General features: G+C 42.3%; 1 protein-coding gene across 7 annotated transcripts in view; it reads left to right on the plus strand.

Moving 5' to 3' along the window:
- LOC126365762 (uncharacterized) overlaps positions 1 to 23521 on the plus strand; it is a 1228930-nt gene that overhangs the window by 950575 nt on the left and 254834 nt on the right. For all 7 annotated transcript variants that reach the window (XM_050008264.1, XM_050008265.1, XM_050008267.1 and 4 more), the window contains one exon: positions 1101 to 1360. In XM_050008264.1, the coding sequence (XP_049864221.1) occupies positions 1101 to 1360 (260 nt within the window). The remainder of the gene's footprint in view (positions 1 to 1100; positions 1361 to 23521) is intronic.

Here is a 23521-nt window from a genome sequence, read left to right on the forward strand (position 1 = left end):
CAGGTTGCACGAGATGGTTGTGCAGGGCGGGTCACACGCGGGACAGGAGGCAAACTCAGCCCGTACAGCACGTAAGAAGACCAGGCGGGACGTTGACACCGCGAAGGCACCGATAGGGACCACGCTGAAGCCGCTGAGTGCAGCACCTCGGCGCTATACTCAAGCTATGCCGACACTGTGGGAAGTTTCGACATCGGCAGCCTGGTCTTCATCCTCGGAAGCATGTTCGGCCGCATGATGGGAATGGTCGAATGGATGCCACAGCAGATGGTTGCTGTAACGAAGACTGCTGCGTAAGGAACAAAGCCGCCATCTGGGCAGCGGTAGGCGTCTTTTCCCTGCCACTTAGCGTGCGCGAGCAGTGAGACAGCTCGTTCCTCCGACCACCAACGTACCTCTGTGCCGGCATCAGAGGAAGCTTTTGCTGGGAGGCGTCCAGCCGAAGACAAGCACAAAGAGAAGCCACAGGCCTCATCCAGTACGCATATCCGTATACACCCACAGTCGATGTGCACAGCTGAGAGAGAGCGAGGGGGGGGGGGGGGGGGGACCATGATCTGTTTCAAGCGATATGTATGCGAACCAGCCTCGCTTTCCTCTCGCCAGCGCTTTAGACCGTAATCCCAAACGATTAGCGCGCTTGCTCGCCACCATGAAGCAGTAGTGACTTTACTTGGTCTGCTTTTCTCTACCGTACAGCTGTTCTGGAATTCGCTTTTCACAAGCGGTTGCGAGTGTATTTTGCATCGTCTGTGTACTGAATAAGAACTCTTGCACTCTGAACATGTCGTCTTACTTCACTGTGGGCGGTCACCGTAATGACGCCACCTCTCTCCCTGTGATTTCGTTTTGCTAAAATTTCACCAGGCAACTCAATGCTCAAAACTGGGTCGTGGCGCCACAGTATTACTAATATCCGCATTTTCCTGTGATTAGGCATTAAATGTAAAAAGTAGTAGTTATGTTAAAAAGATAAGAGTTTGTATTTGTGAATTATCATTTCTGGTTGGTAATAAATGTAGAAGGGAATGGGATGGACCTTACCAAATGACGCCTTCGGGCCAGAGCTTTAGACGGCGACGCTTCTGTGTGTGTTGCAGCGACGCCAGCGGCGGCGGCCGCGGCGCAGAGCGGGCACCGGCTGTCGGCGGCGGGGGTGGGCGCGGGCGCGGGGGCGGGCCCGCGCCGGCTGTCGGACGCGGACTGGCTGCTGCTGGAGGCGCTGGACACGCGCCGCTCGCGGCCGCTGCACACGGGCCGCTTCCTCACCATGCACAAGCGCCGCCGCAAGCGCCTCACCACGCGCCAGCTGCAGCAGGACCCCGCGCTGCTCGACGACATCCACCACGGGCAGGCGCAGGTCAGTCGCGCGTCACGGCGGCGGGGAGCTTAGTCGCCATTACCACTACACTGTTGCCAATGTACGAGGGACACTCCAAAAGAAATGCACAATATCTTTTATAATCCATCTTTTATTCTACATGTTCGAAAGTTTTACAGTGTGTTGATACATCCTTTAGGAACAATATTTTCATTTCTCCACATAATTTCGATCCCTCTCAAATGCCTTACGCCATCTTGGAACCAGCGCCTCAATACCCGCATGGTAAAATTCTGGACCAACCTGTTAGAGCCACTGTTTGGCAGCGTGTACAAGGGAGTCATCGTCTTCAAACCTTGTTCCACGAAGAGTCTTTCAGTTTCCTAAAGAGATGATAGTCGCATGGAGCCATGTCAGGACTGTAAGGCGGGTGTTTCAGTGTTGTCCATCCGAGTTTCGTGGTCGCTTCCATGATTTTTTTGACTGACATGTGGCCGTGCATTGTCTTGCCGTGCAACAGCAAAACATCCTGCTTTTGCCGATGTGGTCGAACACTACTCAGTCGAGCTTGAACTTTCTTCAGCGTCGTCACACATGCATCAGAATGTATGGTGGTTCCACGTGGCAAGATGTCCACAAGCAAGAATCCTTCCGAATCGGAAGACACCGTAGCCATAACTTTTCCAGTATATGATGTGGTTTTGAATTTTTCTTTTTTCTTGGGTGAATTTGCATGATGCCACTCCACTGATTGCCTTTTCGTCTCTGGTGAAAAATGATGGAGCCATGTTTCATCACCTGTCACAATTCTTCCAAGAAATTCATCTCCACCATTCTCGTTCTGTTTCAAAAGTTCGCTGCATACTGTTTTCCTTGATCTTTGTGACCCACTGTCAACATCCTGGGAACCCACCTGGCACAAACCTTTTTTAACACAACACTTTCAGTATTCTGCAAACATTTCCTTCCCCTATCCCAGAGTAGCGTGACAATTCGTTCACTGTGATGCGTCTGTCAGCAGTCGCCAATTGGTGAACTCTCTGCACCTTGTCTGGCGTGTGTGCAGTACGAGGCCTGCCGCTGCGAGGACAATCCTCAATATTGTCGTGCCCGCTTTCATCACGTAAGCTGCTTGTCCACCGACTAACTATACTGCGATCGACAGCAGCATCTCCATACACCTTTTTCAACCTTTTGTGGATGTTTCCGACTGTCACGTTTTCACGGCACAGGAATTCTATGACAGCACGTTGCTTCTGACGAACGTCAAGTATAGCAGCCGTCTGGAAGACATGCTGTGAAGGCGCCACTCACGGGAAGAGGTTGAACTAATTTAGAAAACAAGCGGGAGGGATGTATCTACACACTGTAAAACTTTCACACATGCAGAATGGAAACTGTATTTTTACAAAAATAGTGTGCATTTCTTTTGGAGTGACTCTCGTATTCGGCAAGGCGACAGATGAGTCGGAAGATCACCAAACATTTGGAAGGCACAAATGTAGTTTCAGTAGCTGAGGAAGGCCTAACGCGTGAGAGATTAAAGTAATCGTCAATTTTTGATCATCACCTCGAAAAATATCAAATTACGACCGTGAGACGTCGAAAAAATCGCCAACAGAGTGTGGTTAGGCGGAGTGCTCGGTTGTGGAAGTTTGCATTTTTACTGTTCAAAAATCTACTTTTTTCCGAAGTAACAGTCATAACTTCGTCGCTATTACTCCTAGTTACATACGATGGCCGAAGTGCATTTCATGTGCCCAAGAATTTTTAGTCAACAGTGCATCGGTATCCCACCTTACTGGGATGTCGCGTGTAGGCACTAGACCAATTAGATTAGAATGTAAATCTGAGCTACTGTGACACCACACGTCATGCAACACGTAATTACAAATCCTTTGTTCCTCCTAGCTTAATAGGTCCCTATTGCAAGGAATCCACCAGCTCTACAACATTGACGTTTAGGGGTGATCTGGTAGTGTAACGAATTGCGGTATAATCTTGACCGCAATGAGAGCTGTAGCTGTAGCTGCATGTCCCCCCGAAATATCGGACAAAACTACCGAGTTTATTTTGTGTTGAGAAGTACACGCGCCGAGCTCCAGAGATTATCGTCGGGAAGCTACGAGGTGCAAATCGTCTAATTCACAATTTACATTCGCTCTTTAGTGAGATGAAACCACTTTCCCAGTTACGAGGAAGTTTTATGTTAGCTTTGTATTTCGTGAATCGAGTGCGGAAAATTGCGAGAAACGGTGGAGAGAGAAAAAAAAACCACCAGTGAAAACTTGCCGAACAAGCTAGGAAGAACATTTCTAACCTTTTGACGTCAGCATACGTTGCATTCTACATTCTGACGTCGCATATCTCGTCACTCAATGCGCACTTTCGTTTACACATTTTAAAATTACTTCTCAGGTGAAGCTTAACCCGATGTGATCAAAGAAGAAGTTTATTAGATAGTGTCAGAGATCTGAGTTTTAAAAGATTGAGATATGCAAAGAACATATTTTAAATAAGTCTTTGAAATTGCTAAAATAACTACGACTAACGAAATCTGTCTGTTCACCATGCACTGAAGCGCCAAAGAAACTGGAATAGGCATGCGTATTCAAATGCAAAGAGATATAAACAGGCAGAATACGGCTCTGCGGTCGGCAACGCCTATATAACACAACTGTCTGGCGTAGTTGTTAGATGGGTTACTGCTGCAACAATGGCAGGCTATTAAGATTTAAGTGAGTTTGAACGTGGTGTTATAGTCGGCGCACTAGCGATGGGACGTAGCATCTCCAAGGTAGCGATGAAGTGGGGATTTTCCCCGTACGGCCATTTCAGGAGTGGACCGTGAATATTAGGAATCCGGTAAAACATCAAATATCCGATATCGCTGCGGTCGGAAAAAATGCTCTAAGAACAGGACCAACGACGACTGAATAGAATCGTTCATCGTGACGGAAGAGCAACCCTTCTGCAGACTGCTGCAGATTTCAATGCTGGGCCATCAACAAGTTTCGGCGTGCGAATCATGCAATGAAACATCATCGATATGGGCCCTCGGAGCCGAAGACCCACTCTATACCCTCGACGACTGTAAGACACAAAGCTTTACACTTCGCCTGGGCCCGTTGATAACTGGAAACATGTTGCCTGGTCTGAAGAGTATCGTTTCAAATTGTATCGAGTGGATGAAAGTGTAGGGTTACGGAGACAACCTCATGAACCCATAGACCCTGCATGTGAGCAGGCGACTGTTCAAGCTGGATAGTTTAGGTATGACTGACAGGTGACACGTACGTAAGCATCCTCTCTGATCACCTGCATCCATTCACGCCCATTGTGCATTCCGACGGACTTAGTATCAATTCTGGACATGTGGGTTGTCCCTCTGTCCGAGTGGCTCCAGGAAAACTCTTCTGAGTTTAAACAATTCCGCTGACCACCAACCCCTCAGACGTGAACATTATTGAGCTTATCTGGGATGCGTTGTAATGAGCTGTTCAGAAGAGATCTCCACCCCCTCGTACTCTTACGGATTTATGGACAGCCGTGCAGGTGTTAATTCCCTTCAGCTCTTGCTGACATTAATCGAGTCCATGCCAAGTCGTGTTGCGGTACTTCTGCGTGCTCGCGGGGGCACTACGCGATGTTTAGCCGGTGTGCCAGTTTCTTTGGCTCTTCAGTGAGATTCAGGCTTCTTGATTTTGTGGAGCTATTTCCAGTTGTTCCAACAGATTTAGGGTTTTACCATTGGCTTGATCGTTTTCTATTCTGTTGGTAATATGTTTGGTTTCTAGCATATTCTGTGCAATAACTGATTTTTCAAAGTAGCAGAGTTTGAAAGCATTGATGTGTTCTGAAACTGGGTTTTGAAAATTTTGCCTGTTTTTCCTACATAGTAGGCTGGATAACTGGGGCTTGATACTTTATACACTCCACTGCTATTGAATTTTTGGTTATCTGTTTTTATGCTGTGAACTAGTTGGTGTCCAAACTTAGCGGAAAATGCAATTGTTACATTGTTTCTTTGTCAATAGGTTAGCTATTTTTTTGTGATAAGGCGCCTAGGTGTGTGATACTTGCAAATATTTTCTCATCTTTCTTTGTGTGGAAATGTGTTATCTTATTTTTGTACATTTGTGTGATCATTACTTCTGTCTGTTGGGCCATTGTTTATGGTAATACTTTCTGTTGTGTCCAGTTCTGTCCTAAGGCTGTTCTCTTTTAAGTCAAGTGTGTGTGCTCTGTGTAGTAAGGACCTAAAGGCAGCATGTTTGTGTGCAGTTGGATGGCATGATGAGTTGTCAGTTGTTAAGTCTCTCTCTCTCTCTCTCTCTCTCTCTCTCTCTCTCTCTCTCTCTGTGTGTGTGTGTGTGTGTGTGTGTGTGTGTGTGTGTGTGTGTGTGTGTGTGTGTGTGTGTGTGTTTGGAGGTTGATAATTCGAAGGTCCAGGTAATTTATGCTTTCGTTGTCCTCTTGCTCTTCTGTGAATTTTATGTTTTTGTGGAAAGAATTGAATGCTGCAAGTAGCTCCTCAACCTGTTCTCCGTCAAAGACGCAATACAACATCCTCTGTGAGGCATGATTATAAGTTGTACCTTTGACTTACTCATGGCGACCAAGATAAAAGATGAGTCCCACGTACTGTACGTCGCAACTGATGCATGACTGGACGAAAGGAGAGCGTAAGGTTTTACCTTTCGGAATCCCTGGTGAGAACCCGTGGATTACACAAATGATTGCTATCATTAATGTAAAGGGAATTTGTGCGAAAAACAGACATAAAACGAAGTAGAGGATATAAAATGTAGACTGGCAATGGCAAGGAAAGCATTTCTTAAGAAGAGAAATTTGTTAACAACGAGTATAGATTTAAGTATCAGGAAGTCGTTTCTGAAAATATTTGTATGGAGTGTAGCCATGTATGGAAGTGAAACGTGGACGATAAATAGTTTAGACAAAAGAGAATAGAAGTTTTCGAAATGTGGTGCTACAGAAGAATACTGAAGATTAGATGGGTAGATCACATAACTAATGAGGAGGCATTGAATAGAATTGGGGAGAAGAGAAGTTTGTGGCACAACTTGACCAGAAGAAGGGACCGGTTGGTACGACATGTTCTGAGGCATCAAGTGATCACAAATTTGACATTGGAGGGCATCGTGGAGGGTAAAACTCGTAGAGGGAGACCAAGAGATGAATACACTAAGCAGAATCAGAAGGATGTAGGTTGCAGTAGGTACTGGGAGATGAAGCACCTTGCATAGGATAGAGTGGCAAGGAGAGCTGCATCAAACCAGTCTCAGGACTGAAGACCACAACAACAACAACAACAACAACAACAACAACAATATCCCCTCAGGAATCACACCTACTTTGCGCTCTGATGAGCTACCGCATCCAGATTTTACACGATTTACTCCATTTGCAGATGCATAGCGAACAAAAACCGAAAACAGCTAAAGAAAATAAGTTCGACGCGTTTTACTCTAATCCCTCACAGTCCTCTCCAGTCTTCTCACCAGTTTAATCAGCCTGAGCTGAACGACCTTGTGCGTCATTTTGGTCTTCCTAAACTTGCAACTGAAGTTAGCCTCTAGATGACAGGAAAAAATGTGTCCTGAGCTATAGTGTACAAATGTCATATTACCGAAAGCGAACAGAAGTCTCACTTTCATATTTTACAGAAGAAAATAAGTTTGTTCATTGCCATGATGTCCCAGGAACGTAGGAATTAGGCTGTACAGTCGAGATGACTGCTGTTTATTTGTAGAGTACTCTAAACCCAATCTGAACTGTGTTGTACTACATAATGGAAATATGTGTGTACACGTTTCAGTTGGTCATTCTGCGTATTCTCGACAGGAGTATAATGACATGAAGACTGTGATTATCCTAATAAATACCAGGAGCTCAAATGGACTATTTGGGTGGACCTCAAAATGGTTAATTTGCTGCTAAGCCAACAGAGAGGCTTTACAGTCTTCTTTCTGTAAATGTGGGACAGCCAAGTGCGAGATGGGCACTGGAACCGGAAGGAAAGGCACATTCGTGAGACTCTGCAAGCCAATACGCCAAATGTTGTCAACGATCTGATTGTTAGTCGATAAAAAATAATTTTCCGTCAATTCCATATCATTTTGGGTGTCAAACTGGGTTTGATTAAACAGTTTGTTAAAGCGTTAGATAGAGACGTTGAATGCTTCCAATGCACATTCAGTGCTCTTCTTGCTTTGGCCTTTCAGAAGATCAACGCAAGTGTGTTTAATGAACCCCAAAGTCGAGCAATTGTACGTGTTGAAGAATTTATCACAAGATGACCGCCATGGAAGGGGCTACATGCAAGGCAGTTATGAAAAACTTTCGTGATATTAAAAACAACTGCTAGCTATGAAAGAATCATAGGTGATATTTGGTCAATATTTATGTCCTAGGATGTAATATGAATGTCAAAATACATTTCCTGTACAGTCATCTGGATAAATTCTCTGGCTTCTTAAGATACGTCAGTGACGAACAAGGTGAATGATACCATCAAGACCTCAAGACTAAACTTTGAAGGGAGATGGGACAGACATACGATAGCAGACTGTTGCTGGGGTGTTAAACGATATCGCCCTATGGTAGAAGAGCTTGAAACGAAAATTTTTTGCCTCTTTAGAAATTGTTAGTTGTAAGTTAAATATAAGTTTTTATTCAAATGTAACCTTCATGATGGGGTGTGTTTCAGTTTGTACCACTGAATAAATTCAGTCTGTGTTTCCATTTAATTTATATTACCCATTTAAGTTAAAGAGTGTAAATCAATTGTTTATCCACCTACATTATGATTTAATGATGGAAATATGAAATATTAACATTTGGTGACTGCATAGAAACTGGAGCTTTCAGAAAAATGCCGGCCGTAGATCTGAAATCAGCTCCCTTATTTTAGGTAAGAACAACTGCTGGTACCCCAGGGCGTAAAAAAGGTGTTGACGAGTGATGTCAGTCAAATGGATGTCTGTCTGAAGACGAATATTGAAAATAGGAGTCTTCAGAAAAAAAAAATCCAAATGTGTACAATGGCGAGCTAAAAGTATTGATATAGCACCACAATATGTAACTCGTATTTCATTAAGTGCCGTGTGTGAAAGTGCACTTGATATAGTAGTTACCATTTTCTGTGCTGTTTCTATACACTTACCAACACGTATGCATGGCGCATCATTACTATTTTGACAATTTTATGTTGATACCTTGTAGATGAATTTTGATTCTGATACTGTGGCAAAAGTTTTTGGCATTCTCACCACTAAGCGGTTAAGTCTATCATAACAGCACTAATGGAATGTGAAATGCGTTCACAAATACCTCAGTTACTCCGCATGCGACAGTGCAAATGATGGATCAGTGTCAGTTCTGAATGAGTCAGTTTGTGAGAACGATCACTTTGACGTAAGGCATTTATTTTGGAGGTTGATGAAAGAAGCTCCATCATAGAAGACAGTATGTATATGCGTATTATTGGAGGGTGCCCATTCCAGCCCGTCGTTGGTATACTGGTTTCTTGGTTTTGGAACGAGAAGACCGTATCTTGACGACCATACGCGCCTTGCAGCAGCACTGACGAGAAAACATTGCTCTTCCAGTTGTTTCCCAAGATCGCCATGGTAAGCCTGTGTTGGACATCGAATCAACGTCTTTGCTGCATCGCCGGCGACGGTATCACAACTTCGAGAACAATATCACCTCACAACACATAGCACAAATCTGACCATTCTCTTGAACTGTGAACTAAAAGAAGGATCACCACGTTCATACACCATGACAAGACACCAACTCACGTAACTGCATGATCGTACGTCGTGCAACGAGAAAGCTACAAATTCACCTTAAATGCATCCTTTCAATGTATCTCGTTACATAACAGCAAAGGAAATATTTGTCGGTGGCGTTTTCCTTTGCATGAAGAGGCTATATCATTCTACACCAGTGCGGTGAACGGAATTGCCCAACAGGTGTTCAGGTGTTGATTAACGTACATTACTGGTTATAGATCGATCTATCCAGGTACAACGAGCTCCCGTAAAATGCGTTTGTAGATTCCCAAATCTGTATCACCCCTGGTAGTTGCCCTTTTGCTGTCAAAGTTTTGTCGAAGTACAGGTCCACGGTTTCCTTTGCTGTCAGGTTATTTTATTTACTAGCGCACAGACGTACACATGGGCGTGCGCCCCCCCCCCCCTCCCCCCCAACACACAATGCCTGACAGTATTGTCACCGTAAAATAATTTCAACCGAAATTACTTATCCCAGACAAACCTACATATATAATGCAGCATTCGTAAATTTAAAGAAAGCTTTAGATTTTTGTGTACTGCAGTACACTCACTGAAATTCTGTACGTAAAAGAATACAAGGTGCATAATGTTATTTGCAATCTGTAAAGAAACCAGGCTGCAGTTACATGAGTCGAAGGGCATGCAGGGTTGCAACCTATTCCCAGCGTTGTTCAGTCCGTACACTTAGCAAGGAGTAAACCAAGTAGAGATTTGGAAAGAGATTTCAAGTTCAGGGAGAAAAAATAAAAAAAATTAAGGTTTGCTGATGAGAGAAATGGCAGAGGACGTAATGGATAGTGCTTTAAAACAGGTTCTGCGATGAACATCAACAAAAGTAAAACAGAAGTAGTGAGTTGTAATTGAATAATTCGGGCAATGTTGACGGAAATGACACTAAAGGTCATAAATGAGTGTGTCTATAATGGGCGATCAAAACGTTTGCGCTTGAGGGCGTTGCTGCAGCGTATACGCAACGTAATATGAATGTGTTGCGGGTATGTAAGCACCGATATGTGGGAAAGGGATTAGTGTGGCATTCTTTTCTTTCCGACGTGCGTACGATAAATGCTGAAACGTGAATTGTGGCGACGTTATTAACAGATGCGTCCAAACAAGACCAACGTGTTGTTACTCTCTTCTTGGCTGTTGAAGCACAAACACTGTTAGACATCCATCGAAGAATGAAGAATGTGTAGGAGGCAGCATGTGTGTCGAAAGCCACCGTTGTGGAATGGTGCGCCATGTTCCGTGTTGGTCGGTATTTGACACAAGACGATCTTGGAGGTCAGACTCATCCATCACGGACAACAGCAAGCGGGCGTCTGATGAGGCGATTTGGGCAGACCCATGAGATTATCACGTCTTCGGTTCCTTAAAAAGGACTTGGAGGTTCGACGGTTCCTGTCGGACGACGATGTGCAGAGGTTGTTACAGACTTCTTCACTCCAGCAGGTCACGGTGTTTTACCAAACGGGTATCTTTAACGTGGTGGAGCGTTGGGATCATTGCTTCAGTGCTCACGGCGATATTGCCTGAAACTTTATCGCCCCTTGCATACGGGTAGCAAAAAAACTGAAGATGGGTGAAGTATAGATGGTAGAAAATCCAGATTGGCCATAGCAAGGAAAGTACTTCCGAAAAAGAAGTAATTCTTAACTTCTAATACGAATTTAAGTGTTACGAAGGTTTTTTAACGTATTTGTTTGAAGTGTAGCCTTGTACGGAAGTCCAATGTGGACAATAAGCAGTTCAAAACAGAAGAAAATTGAAGCTTTTGAATGTGTTGCTTCTGAAGAATGCTGAAGATTAGATGGGTAGATTGCGTAACCAATGGGACCCCACTGAATCGAATTGGGGAGAAAAGAAATTTGTAGAACAAAGTGACTAAAAGAAGGGTTGGGTTGTAGGATACATTCTGTGCAATTAAGGCATTGTCGGTTTGGGGGGAGGGGGAGGTAAAACTGTAAAGGGACACCAAGGGATGAATACAGTAATCAGGTTCAAACGGATGCAAGCTGCAGTAGTTATTTGAAGATGAAGTGACTTGCACAAGACAGAGTAACGTTGAGAGGTAGATCAAACCAGTATTCGGTCTGAAGATGACGACGGCAACAGCACCATTCGGATCATCGTACTTAAAAATAATAATAATAATAATAATAATGTGTGCGTAAAATCTTATGGGACTTAACTGCTAAGGTCATTAGTCCCTAACCTTACACACTACTTAACCTAAATTATCCTAAGGACAAACACACACACCCATGCCCGAGGGAGGACTCCGACCTCCGCCGGGACCAGCCGCACAGTCCATGACTGCAGCGCCTCAGACCGTTCGGCTACTCCCGCGCGGCATCGTAGATCCATTCATAGGTGTTAGTATGTCACTGAGTCAACTGTTTATCAACATGATTGTAGTAATCCTTGGCTTTACATATGTTATGTGAGAAAAAGTGCGAATTTCCTTTCTGGAATCCATGTTTGTTGGCGAGGAGTAGTCATCATATTTGATAGCACTGATTGCCTTTGAGCTATGTTCTAACATTCTACAACAGATACATGTTGATGATCTCGATGGGTAGTTTTCGAATCACTTTTGCTACCCTACTTGTAGAGGGTCTGCGATCTGCCAAGGCCTCACGTGCGCGTACGCGCGCGCGCACACACACACGCGCGCACACACACACACACACACACACACACACACACACACACACACACACACGAGAGAGAGAGAGCGAGAGAGAGAGAGAGAGAGAGAGAGAGAGAGAGAAGTGTAAAAATGTTCCTTAAGTAGTAATGTACTGTAAATAGGACTCAGTATTTACAGATGTAGGTAAATATTTTCTTTAAAAAATACCACTGTACATAGAACTCACTATTTACAGATGTAAGTAAATATTTATTTAAAAAATACCGCTATAATCAAGTAATATTAGGCTACCAATAGCAGCTGTCCAGTATAACTGAGGAGGCACTAGCTCCATTCAAAGTGGTTACTTCCTTTCTAGTTTGCTCGACTAAATTTAGCTAGCCTAGTCCTAATAGTATTAATCAGTATAGCAATACTTTCCTCTCTATAGAGTATAAAGATCGGGTTTCTGTGAATTGCGTGTCTCTTATTGATTTACATGTTGAAGATTCTCCTCCTCGATTGGATTAACAGATGAATGGACGTATGAACGAATGTATGTTTATTTTATTAGAAAACAAGGCTCACACTTCTATAGCAGTATATTTTAGAAAGAGTTAAATTTTACACCTATACTGTCTGATTTATATTTTTCCCCAGTTTCTTGATATAATGCGATACGACACTTTGGTTCTATGACTGCGTTGAACTGTTCAGCATATTTTATTGTTAGCATTTGACCACCACAACCAAACAATTGTCTATTAGTTATCTATGGATTCTAATAGTTCCTGGTGTATAAAACTAAGACTAGCACCAACTTGAAATGTTGTACAGAAATTTTTCCCATAAAAATATCGAAGTGCAATTTACAGTTAATCCAAGGATAGTGAAACTTCGATGGCAGTGGTATTGTAAATAGTGCAGCTCTTCCTTCTGTTCTGTACTTCTGTTTGCAACTTTTGATCGTATTACAGTGTTCAGAAGTCTGCCACGACATTGTCTGGCAGAGGGGTCATCGAACCATCTTTTAAGTTACTTCTCTAACGTTCCACTCTCGAACAGTCCTGCTGCAGCGAGAAACGCCAGTGTTTGAATGAATGCCACCCCAGTTAGTGTATCATATCCGTTGAACTCTTTCCCCTGTTTCGTGATAAAAAAACAAGCTTCCCTTCTATGAACTTTTTCGATGTTCTCCGTCAATACTCTCCGATGCGGATCCCACACCGTACAGCAATATTCCAGAAGAGGGCGGACAGTCGTAATTTACGCAGTCTCTTTAGTGGCCCTGTTGCAGTTTCTTCTAAATGCTCGGCCGATAAATAACAGTCTTGATTTGCATTCCCTTACATCATCATCTATGTGACAGTTCCAATTTAAGTTATTCGTAACTGTAATCTCTAAGTAATTTTCGCTCTGCAGCGGAGTGTGCGCTGATATGAAACTTCCTGGCAGATTAACACGTGTGCCGGACACGACTGTGTGCCAGGAAGTGTTAACAGAAATTTAACTGATTCTGTTTAGTGCTCCCGTGGATGGCTTCACGCTTTTGGTGATCCACAGTCAGTTGCCATTTATTTCGTCATGCATCTATCCTGTCTAAACCATTTTGCAATCCATTTTGATCATCTGATGACAGCATCATCTGAAAACAATTTAAGAGGACTGTCTCGTAGGTCGTTTATGTCGATTACGAGCAGCAAAGAGCCTGTAACACTGCCATGGGAAACACCAGATACTATTTATGTTTTGATCGATGACTTCAGGCACTCAATTTAATTAGAACTCGCTTGTGAGGAACGGTCTCAAAAGCCTTCAGGAAAACTAAAAATATGGAGTCAGTTTGACGTCCCTATTGATAGTACTCACTACTTTTTTCCAAATTCGTGTTGACTATTTGTCAATAAATCGTTTTTCTTCGAGGTAATTGATAAATTTCGAGCACAGTGTATGTTCCGAAATCCTAATGCAAATCGACGTTAGTGGCACGGTAACCCACTGAAGTGGGTTACTCCCATTTCCTTTCGTGGATGTTGGTGTGACTTCTGCAACTTTCCAGTCTCTGGGTACAGTTCTTTCTACTAGCGAACAGTGGTATATGTGACAACTATAGAAGGATATGTGATATGAATTACATTGTTTACACCACTCAGCCGAAGTATGAGGAAATGAGACATTTATTCTCTGATGGTGTCAAGTCTGACTTGGCTTTGAATAGACCGGAAATAGATGGAGCGCGAGAGAGGATTACTCTTCCTTTCTCTCTATTGTGATACAGCTCTGTTGAATACTATAAAAATATGAAAATATAGGTCCTCAAGACGCAGTGGCATACAGAACTTTGACTGCTGTCAAGAAAAGTTTCCGAAGCTCTTACTCCTGATAAAATAATATTGTATTCACGTTCAATATACGTGTCAACTGAATCCTGATTGTAGTTATTATTCGTCCTCAAGAGTGTGACGAGGTGATAAAATTTTGTATTTTTGGTGATAGATAATAAGGAATAGAGGAAAAAATCTTTCAGTAGTCTGCAGGTAATGGCCCACTGCAACACCACCTCGTAACATACTGCTAAACGCACACTGCAGTGGACACAGATAGTACAGCTGGCATGGACAGAAAAAGAGGTATCCATACAAAATTAATTTTGTGAAGTATGGAATTGTATCATTTGACTGTAGATATTTTTTAAATAATTTTATTGTCAGGTGCCGTTGTATTTATTTTTCCAGATTACGAGTTTCGAACATCTAAAACGGCCGTATTCATGCGTTGTCCTCCTGTGCAGCACACTGATCTGAGGATGACCATTCCAGACTTCCAATAAGCAATCTAAAACAATGTAAACGTGATCATGCCTGAAAGTAAAAGTTGTTAAATAGCGAACCAACTTTTGATGTGTTAGACTCCAAAGATTTTGGTTTAAATCTGTGGGAAGTACAAATTTTTCCCACCTTTCCGTTCTCTTTTTTCCCCCCTAGCATATAAGGGCGTATCTCATAGTGTGTATGAATGATTCCATGTTACCACTTGATTCACGTCCCACTTTCAACATCAGGTCCCCGTATAACTGAATGAGTGAGCGGAAACTCAGGGTGTCCAGCAGTGGTGGTATAGGGATACCGTGATGTTTCCGGTGAAATGTCAAGATGCCCCTTCACTCTCCCTTCCGCACCTACAGGTGAAGGTGGACTGCTTGAGAATGTACGAGTACAGTATGCTTCATTCAGCCTATTTTGTTTAATGAGTTGGCTTGTTTTTTTGTTTTATAAATTTCTTCAATTTGAAGCCGGGGGGGATTGGTTTGATTTTACTTGAGTAATCATTCCTTTAACAGGAATTTCCATTTCGGGAACTTATTCGGGGGGAATTGTTAGAGGCAACTGCGGCAGTCACGGACTTTGCGGTTGGTCCCGGCGGAGGTTCGAGTCCTCCCTCGGGCATGGGTGGGTGTGTTTGTCCCTAGGATAATTTAGGTTAAGTAGTGTGTAAGCTTAGGGACTGATGACCATAACAGTTAAGTTCCATAAGATTTCACACACATTTGAACTAAGGAGGGATTTCACGCCGAACTTAACTGTTATCATTCATCCCGTTCGATAAGATTGTTGTGAGTCTTGTGTATATGGTTTCCTTTGTAATAATTTCCTATTAGCAATTTCCTCGTTACAGCAACTTGGTGTCCTCAAAATCGAATAAATGTTTTTCACTTAGGCAATGCTCTGCCAATGCGGAGAACTCCGTGTGTCAGTAATGTGTTCCTCGCAGCGTTTCGAGATGCAGCAATGCATTTACCCGATGTACTGGTGGGAACATTCATGGGATGGTTTGTATCTCTCGGACATTAAGTTTCTCTGGATGCTTCATGGACCCAATGATAGCTTTCATTTATTACAGTGGTCAGAAGACTGTTTTCATTTTTTTTGTCAAATATTCCTTTTCAAGCAAAATGCAACAGAATGGATTTAGCAAACTCTGTCTGCCTCCACTGTCTTGACATTCGCAGTAAAGCGTCGGCTTACTTTATTGCACGCATTTATCAAAATCCACAAGTGTCATGGGGTAATTAAAACAAAGTAAAAAAGGATCATCTGTCACGGCCACAAATGTTGATGAAGTATTCGAGTAACAGCCGAGCAATCTTAGAAATGGAGGACGAGGAGGAGATCAGTGTCAGACGTTCCGTCGACAACGAGGTCATTAGAGACAGAGAGCAAGCTCGGACTAGGGAAAGATGGGGAAGGCAATTAGCCGTGCCCTTTCAAAGGAACCATCCGGACATTTGAATTAAGCGGCCAAATCTGGATGGCCGGACGCGGGTTTGAACCGTCGTCCTTCCGAATGCGAGGCCAGTGTGCTAACCACTGCGCCGCATCGCTCGATTTCGTAGAAATTCTGTAGTCGTCGTAATTACATAAGAGATTCTGTTGATTGGTATCAAGTGGAAGCGCGACAGTTCAACAAAAATAACGCAGGCTGCTTTTAATTGCCTCTAGTGGCACGATAATCTGTTTGTCAGTTTCAGTCCTATCAGTTTCGAACAATTGGCTAGCTCTGCGAATGATTCGCATGTTCAGATAGTGTTGTCTTCAAAGTTGTTGTCAGAGCCAGTAAAAAAATCGTCAATGTTTTGTGGAAGCATTTGTGAAACAATAAGAAATAATGTAGAGAAGTATTTGATGCACTTTTGAATGATAGCCGAGATCGTACACTTTTTGTTGTTGAGAGAACTGAGCAAGCATGGACAGTGATAATGACGACAGTACTTGTAAGGCAAACATTCCTTCTTGTGCAACAAACATTCCATTTCTTGATGTTTCCAGGGTTCTGTATTGAAACGTTTCTGAGACTGAAAAATTGTTGGGACTTTTTTACCCGTTCAGGTAGAGAAGAGAGATAGGTGACAGACATGTGTGGAAGTCAATATAAAATTATACTGCACGGTCTACATAGTCCACCAGACAAGTATCGTCTTAAACTCTTTCATCATCGTCAACGTTTATTGCGTATAAAAAGTAAGAGAAAACATAAAAACATAGTAAAAAGGTCAGCCAGCCGCAACAGAGGAGACACCTACTGCAGATAGTAGTCCACAGTTGGCGATCTGCAGCTTCATCTTCCACAGCTGTAGGCTCTACTTCTTTAAAGATGGATAATACTCGATCCTTCCACCGAATCCTTGGACATCCCCTTGGGAGTTTTCCGACAGGTTGGGAATGGAGGACTCGGTATGGGAGTGATCTATCAGCTCGAAGAATGTGGTCAAACTACGGTAGCCTCCTGTGTCCTAATATTCGGTTAATGTGTAGTTTTCCAAACCTATGGCGCAGATCTGCTTCATTTCTTCGTTCCCTCTTACCGTCTACGGTATGGTAGGCGCGTCTACAGATCTTTCGAACTACCTTCCTCTTTGAAGGCACAAATTGTTTCTACAGTTGTTGCTGATGACACCCAGATTTCGCAGCAGAATAAAATTATAGAAGTCCTGGCCTTAGTAATGTTTTGCACATCTAATTCTGATTCTTCTTTGCTATCATTGTGAAGTGAATAAATTGTTATGAGTAAATAACATGCGATTATCATTTATTATTCGTTGGTGCACCTCTTCGTCAGTTCACTTTTATTGTCAGTATGGAAGCCAGGTACATTGATTCTTGAACTCGTTCAAAGGTAAGCTCGTCAACAACAACAATAGAAGTAAAGAGAGCTTGACGACGTGACATAACGAGTTATTTGGTTTCATCATTATTCCCTACCAGCCAAATTTTCTTTGCATTTTGGAGACATCGGGAAGTATCAGAGCATACTTGCTCCAGGGTACCAACAAAAATCACAAAATCGTCAGATGCTCCCACCATCTGCATTTCTCTGGTTCCACCAATGCCACGGCTTACTTTCCCCAAATCCAAATTGAACAGTATTGGTACCAGTGGATCTCCTCGTCCCAGTCCATATCGAATTCTGAATGATGGCGATGGCTATTCACCGTATAGTACTCGACGGGTTGATTGAGAGTATCAAGCTACGATTAGTCGGATGCACTTCGACGGGATGTGAAATTCCTCTAACGTTTTCCTTAACATGGTGCGGTCAGAACGGTCGTACACTTGCCGCAAACCAGTGAAGTAATTCCCGATAGAACGCGTAAATTTTTTCTATCCCGATCGAACTCGTAAAATTTTTCTTTCAGCTGCCTGAAGGTGAATATGTGGTCAAGTGTCGACTGTCCACATGCGAAGCCACATTGATAGGGGCCTAAAAGTCCTTCAGCCAATGGTTTCATGCGGAGCAGCAGCAGCATTTTAAGACTTTATAACCAATTTCAAGTTATGAAATCCTTCGGTAGTTGCATTCTTGTGTAGCATCACCGTTCTCGGAGAATTATTTCTGCTTTCCAAATGGTAGTCATATTCTTTAAAATTATAAAATGGTGCGTCTACTGTTTCTGTAATGTTTTATTTCTTACCTTTAGACAAGTGATTTCACATCACATTTCACACATTTTTTCTTTTTTTCCAAAAAAATTTAATTCAAGTTTTGTTCAGGAATCGTGAAACACAATATATTTAAATGTCGATCGATAATCCGATCGAGGTAGCTCAGTGGTTAGCACACTGGACTCGCATTTACGAGGACGACGGTGCAAACCAGCGTCCGGGCACCCTGATTTAGGTTTTCCGTGATTTCTATAAATCGCTTAAGGCTAATGCAGGGATGGTTCCTGTGAAAGGCCGCGGTCGCTTTACTTCTCATCGTTCCCTGACCCTGGTTTGTGCTCCTTCTCTAATGACGCCGTTCTCGACGGGACGTTAATCACTAACCGTCTTCTCCTCGGTCGGTATTCTGTTGTTATTATTTGGAGTATATAGTTCAAGAGAAAGCGGAGAAGATTCAGTTTATGCTGGTATTTCATATTTATTATATTTTTGATACATGAAAGAAAGAAATCAAAAGTTTATAATGTGAGGAGAAATGGAACGACCAACGGTTGCGACGTCGATTTCATTTGCCATAAGCATATTGTGACCTGACTGCTGTCGCTTATTGCTGTAAACAGTACGCATGTTCGATAAAATAATGTCGAAATCGCGCTTTCGCTATGAGATGATCAGCTTCAAGCCCGATGCGTAAAGAGCAACAGCTGCAGCTGCAGTGCACATGTTACAATCCTCAGGGTAAAGCGTCAAGTTTGTGTGATGCGTGGAAGCTTCAAGATGTGAGTAGCTGTCTGTTTTTCTAGTGCTTCCGCGAAATGCGTTTCCCAATGCAGTGCCAGGTGCCTTTCTTGCTTTTTTCATTTGTTGTGATGACGGATTTCAAGGCAACGTTTTTCGAACATGCGTGTCATTCGCAGAGCTAGCCAGGATTGACAGATGATTGTGCTCGTTGAAGTAATTAAAAGCAACTTGGGTGATTGGTGGTCAAATGTCGAACTTTCACTTCACAGCTCTCCTGTGCCAGCAACTACTTGGCAGCTACTAGAATATGTCCTCAACGATTTGTGGGAAGTGACAGGAGGACCCTTTCTGCTTATTTTGAATTACTTCATAATCCTTCTGTGTGTTGATAAATGTGTGGCACAACACAACAAGACGCTTTTTTGCGAATGACATGTCAGTAAAAATGGATGTTACTTCTTTCACTTCCATTCTGTTGCAATTTTTTTGAAAAAAAAAAGAAGTTTTCGAAGCTTTCGAAGTTGCTGGGAAGACATCTCATCTTTCCAGGCGATTTTGGTTGTTGGTCACTGTTGCGGATCTCAAGTGATGTTTGAGACAACCTACGGTTGAATCAGTGTAAGAAGATCCCTGGCAGCTAGTAGCTTTGTGGCCAGCATTTCAACTGTGAAATGCTAACGGATGCAGAGAAACAACAGTCAGTTGTAGTGCTGCGACAACAGTAGAGAAGTTTACATAATTTCTCGATATGTCCTCCATTCATTACCTGGTCGGAGGGGAGTTATTTTATCAGTTAACAATCACACTAATACTTTTCGACACCTGATTTACGTGGGTAGCGGCAGCTGTTCGTGAAATATTTCTGTTTTCTCTCAGATCGTTAAGTTTTTCAAAATTGCCCTGATTTTTCCAATCAATTAAATTTGTTTTTGTGAAACTAAACCTCATGCTGGACTATTTAATTTCCATTTGGCCATTTCCTACTCTTCATTTGGCTAAGACAATTTGGAGAAGAATCGATTGCGCAAATTCCCCTCAGACCACGAATTAAGATTTTATTAATTACCATATTACTTTCAAGCAAATTAAATACTTTTTCGCAAAAGTACACCTCTTGATGGTCAATTTGGTACCTCATTTGTTCATTTCCAGATCTTCATTTGGCTATGACAACTCGGACAAAAACCTGTTATGTAATTTATAGGGAGTCCTGTTCTTGTTACACTCAAACGTTTGGCCCAAAAGCAGAAAAGGTGTCGAGCACTGCATTAGGGACTGAATTTCGGGAGAGCAGGAGCAGAAGAGACAGCTATTCATGTCTTCAAGTTTTTACACATCAAACTAACTTGACAGTTACCCTGAGGATGGTAACACGTGCACGGCAGCTGCAATTAAAGCTCTTCGCTTGTTGGTGTTGTTGTTGTTGTTGTTTTTGTTGTTGTTGTGGTCTTCAGTCCAGAGACTGGTTTGATGCAACTCTCCATGCGACTCTGTCCTGCGCAAGGTTCATCATCTCCCAGTATCTACTGCAACCTACATCCTTCTGAAACTGTTTAGTGTATTCATCTCTTGGTCTCCCTCTACGATTTTTACCCTCCACGCTGCCTTCCAATACTAAATCGGTGATCCCTTGATCCCTCAGAATATGCCCTACCAATCGATCCCTTCTTCTAGTCAAGTTGTGACACAAATTTCTCTTCTCCCCAATATTTTGCAATACCTCCTTATTAGTTATGTGATTTACCCATCTAATCTTCAGCATTCTTCTATAGCATCACATTTCGAAAGCTTCTATTCTCTTCTTGTCCAAACTAGTTACCGTCCATGTTTCACTTCTATACATGGCTACACTCCATACGAATACTTTCAGAAACGGCTTCCTGACACTTAAATCTGTACTCGATGTTAACAAATGTCTCTTCTTCAGAAACGCTTTCCTTGCCATTGCCAGTCTACATTTTATATCCACTGTACTTCGACCATCCTCAGTTATTTTGCTCCCCAAATAGCAAAACTCTTTTACTACTTTAAGCGTCTTATTTCCTAATCTAATTCCCGCAGCATTACCCGATTAAATTCGTCTACATTCTATTATCCTCGTTTTGCTTTTGTTGATGCTCATCTTGTATCCTCCTTTCAAGACACTGTCCATTCCGTTCAGCTTTTCTTCCAGGTCCTTTGCTGTCTCTGACAGAATTACAATGTCATCGGCAAACCTCAAAGTTTTTATTTTTTCTCTATGGATTTTAATTCCAACTCCGAATTTTTCTTTTGCTTCCATTACTGCTTGCTCAATATACAGACTGAATAACATCGGGGAGAGGCTACAACCCTGTCTCACTCTCTTCCCAACCACTGCTTCCCTTTCATGACCCTCGACTCTTATAACTGCCATCTGGTTTCTGTAAAAATTGTAAATAGCCTTTCGCTCCCTGTATTTTACCCTTTCCACCTTCAGAATTTGAAAGTGGGTATTCCAGTCAACATTGTCAAAAGTCTACAAATGCTGGAAACGTAGGTTTGCCTTTCCTTAATCTATTTTCTAGGTCGGCTTCTACCAGTTTTTCCATTCGCCTGTAAAGAATTGGTGTTATTATTTTGCAGCCGTGGCTTATTAAACGGATAGTTCGGTAATGTTCACATCTGTCAACATCTGCTATCTTAGGGATTCGAATTATTATATTCTTCTTGAAGACTGGGGGTATTTCGTCTGTCTCATACATCTTGCTCACCAGATGGTAGAGTTTTGTTAGGCCTGGCTCTCCCAAGGCTGTCAGTAGTTCTAATGGAATGTTGTCTACTCCCAGGGCCTTGTTTCGACTTAGGTCTTTCAGTGCTCTGTGAAACTCTTCACGCAGTGTCATATCTCCTATTTCATCGTCATCTACATTCTCTCCCATTTCTATAATATTGTCCTCAATTACGTCGCCCTTGTGTAGACCCTCTATATACCCCTTCCATCTTTCTGCTCTCCCTTCTTTGCTTATAACTGGGTTTCCATTTGAGCTCTTGATATTCATGCAAGTGGTTCTCTTTTCTCCAAATGTCTCTTTAATTTTCCTGTAGGCAGTATCTATCTTGCCTCTACATCCTTGCATTTGTTCTCTAGCCATCCCTGCGCAGCCATTTTGCACTTCCTGTCGATCTCATTTTTGAGACGTTTGTATTCCCTTTTGCCTGCTTCATTTACTGCATTTTTATATTTTCTCCTTTCATCAATTAAATCCAGTATTTCTTCTGTTCCCCAAGGACGTCTACCAGCCCTCATCGTTTTACCTAATTGATCCTCTGCTGCCTTCGCTACTTCATCCCTCAAAGCTACCCATTCTTTTTCTGCTGTATTTCTTTCCTCAATTCCTGTCAGTTGTTCCCTTATGCTCTCCCTGAAACTCTGTACAACCTCTGGTTCTTTCAGTTTATCCAGGTCCCATCTCCTCAAATTCCCACCTTTTTGCAGTTTCTTCAGTTTTAATCTACAGTTCATAACCAATACATTGTGGTCAGAGTCAACATCTGCCCCTGGAAATGTCTTACAATTTAAAACCTGGTTTCTAAATCTCTGTCTTTCCATTATATAATCTATCTGATACCTTCTAGTAGCTCCAGGCTTCTTCCATGTATACGACCTTCTTTCATTATTCTTGAACCAAGTGTTAGCTATCATTAAGTTATGCTCTGGCTATTTGCTTAGCAGGCTCTAAGTTGATCATCTCCTGGCGAAAGCATTATTTCGAGATCATTTTGATGAGCACATTGAAGTATGCGACAGCAGTCGGGTTAAGATATGCTTATGGCAAATGAGATGATCGGTGAAAATCAACATCGCAACAGTTGGTCAAGCTGTTCGCTCCTTTTCTAGTCTCGACAGAGAAAAAATATCGATCGACTGTTTCAACGGCAATGCAGTATCAGAGCAGGGTTTGAGATCGATCATCACTGTTTGGTCTGAAAACCTAAATGCGCGTAACGGATGATATATAAATGTATTTGCGCTTGTGATATGTGTGTCATAATTAAAACCTGTTTAATGCTATGTGGGGACAGAAGCGTGTTCGCACACACAAACACACACGTTCAATGCTTACTCCGTTGTAGACTTTCGCACGTGTGTTGAAGAAACCACGAGTGAGCATGAAGTTCGATCGCCTCACGATCTGAAGGAGCTACCAGATTTTGATTTCTCATGACATTTTAAATTGTGGATTCCTTTCTTTCATGTAAAATAAATACCAAATGACAGCATAAATTTAAACTTCTCTGCTCCTAGCGATAATAGAAGCCTGATTAACATTCACATGTATTGTATTTCAGGCTTTCTGAATAGAACTTGACAAGATTTTTTTTAAAAAAAAAATGGTTAAATGTTTTGTGAAATCATTTACCTAAAAGTAAGAAATAAAACAGAGTAGACGTACCTTTGAATGATGCTGAAAATCATGTACAGCAAATAAGGTACCAATTGAGAATTTGAAGTTCTATGTTTAACTTATAATCTTAGAATTTTGAAGGGTATTAGAGGATATTTATTTTGTGGATTACGTGGACTATACAGTCCGGTGATGTG

This window comes from Schistocerca gregaria, chromosome 4, assembly GCF_023897955.1.
Source record: "Schistocerca gregaria isolate iqSchGreg1 chromosome 4, iqSchGreg1.2, whole genome shotgun sequence".
Taxonomy (NCBI): Eukaryota; Metazoa; Arthropoda; class Insecta; order Orthoptera; family Acrididae; genus Schistocerca; species Schistocerca gregaria.